General features: G+C 42.9%; 1 protein-coding gene across 1 annotated transcript; it reads right to left on the reverse strand.

Moving 5' to 3' along the window:
* Positions 1-455: 455 nt before the first annotated feature.
* LOC145409345 (uncharacterized) lies at positions 456-956 on the reverse strand. Its single transcript, XM_080279815.1, has one exon. The coding sequence runs from the start codon at positions 954-956 to the stop codon at positions 456-458; it is 501 nt and encodes a 166-aa protein (XP_080135941.1).
* Between the last annotated feature and the right edge of the window lie 4,167 nt (positions 957-5,123).

Raw genomic sequence — 5,123 nt, forward strand, 5'->3', positions numbered from 1 at the left:
TAAACAATCAGGCAGGAGAGTGTGAAGAACACCAATAGTAAAACAAGGCATGAAACGCACATCTGTATCGACCAAGGATGGAGACTCATTAATATCACATTATTCCCTCCTATGAAGAAAACATCAGTACATTACTGTAGTTTTTTAGTAAGCACCTAATTACATTTGTGTTCTCAACAATTAACTATACAGTGCACCAGTACAAAAATAAATATTCATGTATCAGTATGGTAAACTTATGGAGGAAATGCTTAGTTCCAGCCGTATCTGTTAGGAGACTTTAGCACACGGCTAGATCTCCTTATGTCTGGTGTGACTACAGTCTCCCTAACCACCTGTCTTTGGCAAGTTGTATCTATGTACTCCAGATCCCCTGACAAAGGTGTTGACAAGTTCTCACTAATCGGTTTCTCTCTGTCCTGTTCCTTGATGGGAGTAGGATGGATGACCTGACCTTATGGGCATGGGGCCACCTCTTGAACCTGCACCATAGTCTCCCGTCCATTGGGATACCGGACGTTTGCATAAGTTGAATTGCTCTCGATGAGTTCCACCTGATCCAAGAGGGGTTCATTCTTGTTAGCTTGGACAAATCTCAGCAGTACTGATCCATGGGACATCAGCCAGGAGGGTAAAGAACTTCCATGCGTCGAATGACGTGGTAAGGCAAAGAATCTTTCATGTGGTCTGGAGTTTGTAGAAGTACACAGCAGTGATCTTAATGAGTTCAACACATTAGGAAACACTAGTTCCCAGTGCTTGTCAGCCAAGTTACGTGATGTGAGTGCTAGTCGTACTGCCTTCCATACGATGTAATTGAATGTCTCCGCCTGACCATTGCCTCTTGGATGGTAGGGAGTAGTATGGCTGGTTGCTACCCCAATTTGAAAAAGATATGCCTTGAGGTCTCTAAACATGAAGGAGGTCCCTTGGTCTGAGTGGATGTAATTAGGCATCCCGCACATGCTAAATATCAGCTTCAGACATCTGATCACAATTGTAGTATGCATGTCGGGACAAGGAAAAGCAAATGGGAAATGAGAGAATTGATCAACAACTGTAAGTAGACAGGGGTTATGTGTTGCGGAAGGTAGAGGTCCCTTGAAGTCAATACTAAGCCATTCCTTAGGTTGTGTTGCCTTTATGAGGGTCCCTCCAGGAGGTCGAGGGAACTGAAGCTTCAGTTCAGCACAAATCTTGCATGAAGCATAAGCCCTCTTGACATCTTCCTTGGAAAAGGGGAGCTTTTTTATCTCATAAAATGCAGCAGTCGAGTCACTCCAGGATGACATAGTCCTCTGTGAAGGTCAGTGAGCGTAGAGGCGGAGAAGGCTGAGCAGCAGAAGGCCCAGGTGAGTGTTTCTGTGGCCACATTTTCCTTCCCTGGACAATACCATAACGTGCAACTAAAGGCTGCAAACTCTATCCTCCATTCATGTACCTTGTTATTCTTCATCTTTGCATATTTTTTGTTGTCAACCTTGAATGCCACAGAGCACTGATCAGTGATAAAGTCAACGTGGCACTGGGCAAAGTGGTGACTACATTTACGCACTGCTTCTGTGATGTGGGTGGCCTCTTTCTCCATATAGCATAATGCAGTTAACTTCCTTGTACTGTTCTGGACAAAAAAGCAACAGATCGGCCACCTTGGTTGGGCTCTGCAGAAGTAGCTACATCAGATGGATCACACTCTACGTCAAAACGTAAGCTTTCATCGACAGAGTGATGAGTGACTTTCTCTAGTTCCTTGAGTAATTTAAAGGCATCCAGTGTTCTTTCCTCTAATGAAAACTTTATTGTGTTTACCAGGAGTTGCATTTTATATTAAAAGTCTTGAATCCATTTGGCATAGTAGCAAACATCCCCAAAGTAGATGTAGTAGTAGGGATCCCAAATCAGTAGATGGTGGAAGCTCTTGTAGTGACCTAAGCCTCTCAGGATCTGGCCGTAACACACCAGTCTCCACACAGTAGCTAAGAATGTTAAAGGAACGTACTCTCTTGACAGTCTTGGATTCATTAAATGTTAAATGGCTTTGCTTGACGCTCTCTAGGAAGTGCTGTACCTTTAGATCATGCTCCTAATGTGTATGCCCAGCAACAGTGATGTTGTCAAGATAAGGGAAAGCACATTGTAGGTTCTCCTCATTGACTAGACCATTCATAGCTCATTGGAAGGCAGCTACACCAATTATGACTCCAAAGGTATCCTACAAAACTGGTCCAGGTATCCATTAGCTTCAAAAACAGCATGCTTTCTGTTTGGCACTTTCAGTGGCATTTGATGGTATGCACTTTTCAGCTCAAATATAGACAACACACTGTATTTTGCACGGTCATTTACCATTTCATCAATCCTTGGCAGAGGGTAGGCATGTAGCTCAGTATAGCCTACTGATTTATTGTCTGTGAATAGTCAATTCACATTCACTTATGTCGGTTTGTAGCATCCTTCACAACTACCACTTGAGTTCTCCATGGAGATAAGGTTGTTTCAGTTATTCCGTCTGAGAGTAACCGGTTAGTTATTTCTTCAATGAACTATTGATCATCCTTACTAAACCGTCTTGACATGGTGGCAGTCGACATGCAGTTAGGCGACAGGTTAGGGAAAAGAGAGGGCTGTTCTTGTGCTGCTGCCATGAGTACACAGTATGGATCATCACCATTTAATATAAGTTCAGGCATGGGTCCACCAAATTCAGACTTCACACTCAGATGCTGTTGCTGGATATCCTAGCAAAGTATTACATCACAGCATAGATCTCTCAGTATACCAAGGCGTGTAGATGGAGAAGACTGGTTGTTGAGGTTGAGAAGATTTACCAGAGCATACCCTGGGGTACTGGTATTCAAAGATTTCAGTGCCACTGGGATGTCCTTACTGGTTGGATTTACTTTTAGATTCAGTTGTGCAACCTTCTTACTAATGTAGCTACCAGTACTACAAGAGTCCATGAGGGCACGTAACTTCTGTCCATTAACCGTAACTGAGGTAGCAACCTGTGACAAACCCTGTGGAATATTAGTAACTGCAGCCAGAACATTAAATACTGTTGCTGTGGAGCTTGAGGACGTTTTAGACTTACTAAAGCAGACATAATGGCCCTTCTCGGCACATTTGTTGCAGGTCACCTCTCATGCTGGACAGTCATTCCGTCAATGATATGGACCACCACAGAAGAAACGTTTCTTTCTGGCACTGTAGGTAGCAGCCACCGCTGAATTCTCAAAAGGAGTTGAAATATTCTCTGGTGAACTCCGGTCCACATTCTGTGCCCGAGTTCTCTTTGGGGGTCGAAGGCGGCTCAGGCATCACTACTGCAGCTGTATGAACTGCTTTAGGGGTGTAAGCTACAGCATTGCGTTGTTCCAAGTCTAATGAGGAAGCTTAATTGTCGGCAGTCTATAAGTCAAGTGTTTGGTTTTGTAGGAGGCGTTGACATATTAAGAGTGAGACAATGCCATTGATGAAGGCATCACGGATTAACCCTTCACGGTACTGCTGTACACTGACAGTTTAAAAATTGCAATCTTTATCCAACTTGTGTTGCTCTCTACTAAATTCATCTAAAGATTCTCCTGGTCTTTGTTGCATGGTTCCGTATAAATGTCTTGCAAAGATTTCACTGGGGTTTTTGACAAACAGTTTCTCTAATGCAGTAATTGCTGAATCAAAATTTGTGCACTCCTCTGTATAATCAAACAAATTTTTGCCACACTATTCACTACAGTCCTAAATTTGTCTGGGGCATTGTCTTCACACTCCTCAGTGAAATTTGTGAAGGTCCTGTGCCAATGGCGTCACTCCTTTGCCGCCGTTGGGGAGCTGGGGTCAACATCCAGGCGGCAGGTTTCAGCAACTTCTCCAGTGTACATGAGTTGAGTAAACTGTTGTGACAATGAAACGCTTGGCTACTGCCCAAGCTTTACTCAGTTTTATTCTCGAGTGCAGTCTGAAAGCAAGACACAAACTTTTTAGCTACAATACAAAACAGTATCCCTAACTAGTCATATTGTGTATAAAGGAGCTTAAGCATCGTAACCATACACAATCACTCAGCAGTATGAAAATACACTCTTTCCTCAGAACACAATATAAGTAACATAATGTAACTTGGCTGTCCCAGTCTAATTAGGGCAAAGATAACTCACATTGATATGACACGAAATCGCCCCCGCCAGTCCAGCTCCGATGTAAACAGACAGGAAGGTATGGAAAACACCAATAGCAAAAGCAAGGTATGAAATGCACATCCGTATCGAACAACGATACAGACTCATTAATTTCACACTGATAATGCTGAATGAGCGCTCCCCACAGCACACAGGAAAGCGTCCGGCAGAGTGGTGAAAGAACGTTATATATGGGTCTCCCTGTATATGAGTTCACACACACACACACACACACACATGAAGGAAGCAAGTTGGCCATTGGTGAACCCATCCATCGCGCAACTAGAACACAAGCTTAGTTCTCGGATAGGTTACCTTTAGACAAAGAGTTTCCTCTCACCTCTGTTCACCGAGAGGACACTTAGGGACCTGGGGATGACAACAACTGTTGCTGGTAATGTTTTAGGGTAAGACTGAGACAGCAAAAATTAACTGTCTTGTTTGATTACCATAGTGCAATGGACAAACCTTAATCTTCTCATTCTTCTTCAAGCAAAAGTATTACAAGTCTTTGCGATATGCAAACTGGAAACTACAGTCAAAATCAGTCACAATTTTAGACAAGCTTTATATTATACTGCAACAAACACCCAAAATGGAAGCCATAGATGAACCGAGTCAGCAATCCTCCCCACCAGGTAATTCCGTCCGTAACCTGGAGATAACATCGCATGGCGAATAATTACCAGCATGAACTCTTCAGTAAGGCCTCCATTACAAAGGCTATATTAAGGCCTCCAGTACGAGGGATTCATTAAAGCCTCCCTTACAGAATCACAGTGAGGGCCTTTCGTTATTTTTGACGTATTGCTACAATAATTAAAGAAATCCAAATTCACAAACGACTGAATTGTTGAGATCAACATTTCTAAAGCGACTCCAGAATCTCAGTGTAAAGCAGAATAACGAACGGTAAGAATATGTAAACCATGATAAAAGAGAGAC

Source organism: Coenobita brevimanus, chromosome 80 (genome assembly GCF_032717465.1).
Source record: "Coenobita brevimanus isolate Jiangsu-jjx chromosome 80, ASM3271746v2, whole genome shotgun sequence".
NCBI lineage: Eukaryota > Metazoa > Arthropoda > Malacostraca > Decapoda > Coenobitidae > Coenobita > Coenobita brevimanus.

Bases quoted from the DNA above. Each gene is read 5' to 3' on its own strand.
- LOC145409345 (XM_080279815.1), bottom strand. From the start codon at position 956: ATGCCTAATTACATCCACTCAGACCAAGGGACCTCCTTCATGTTTAGA.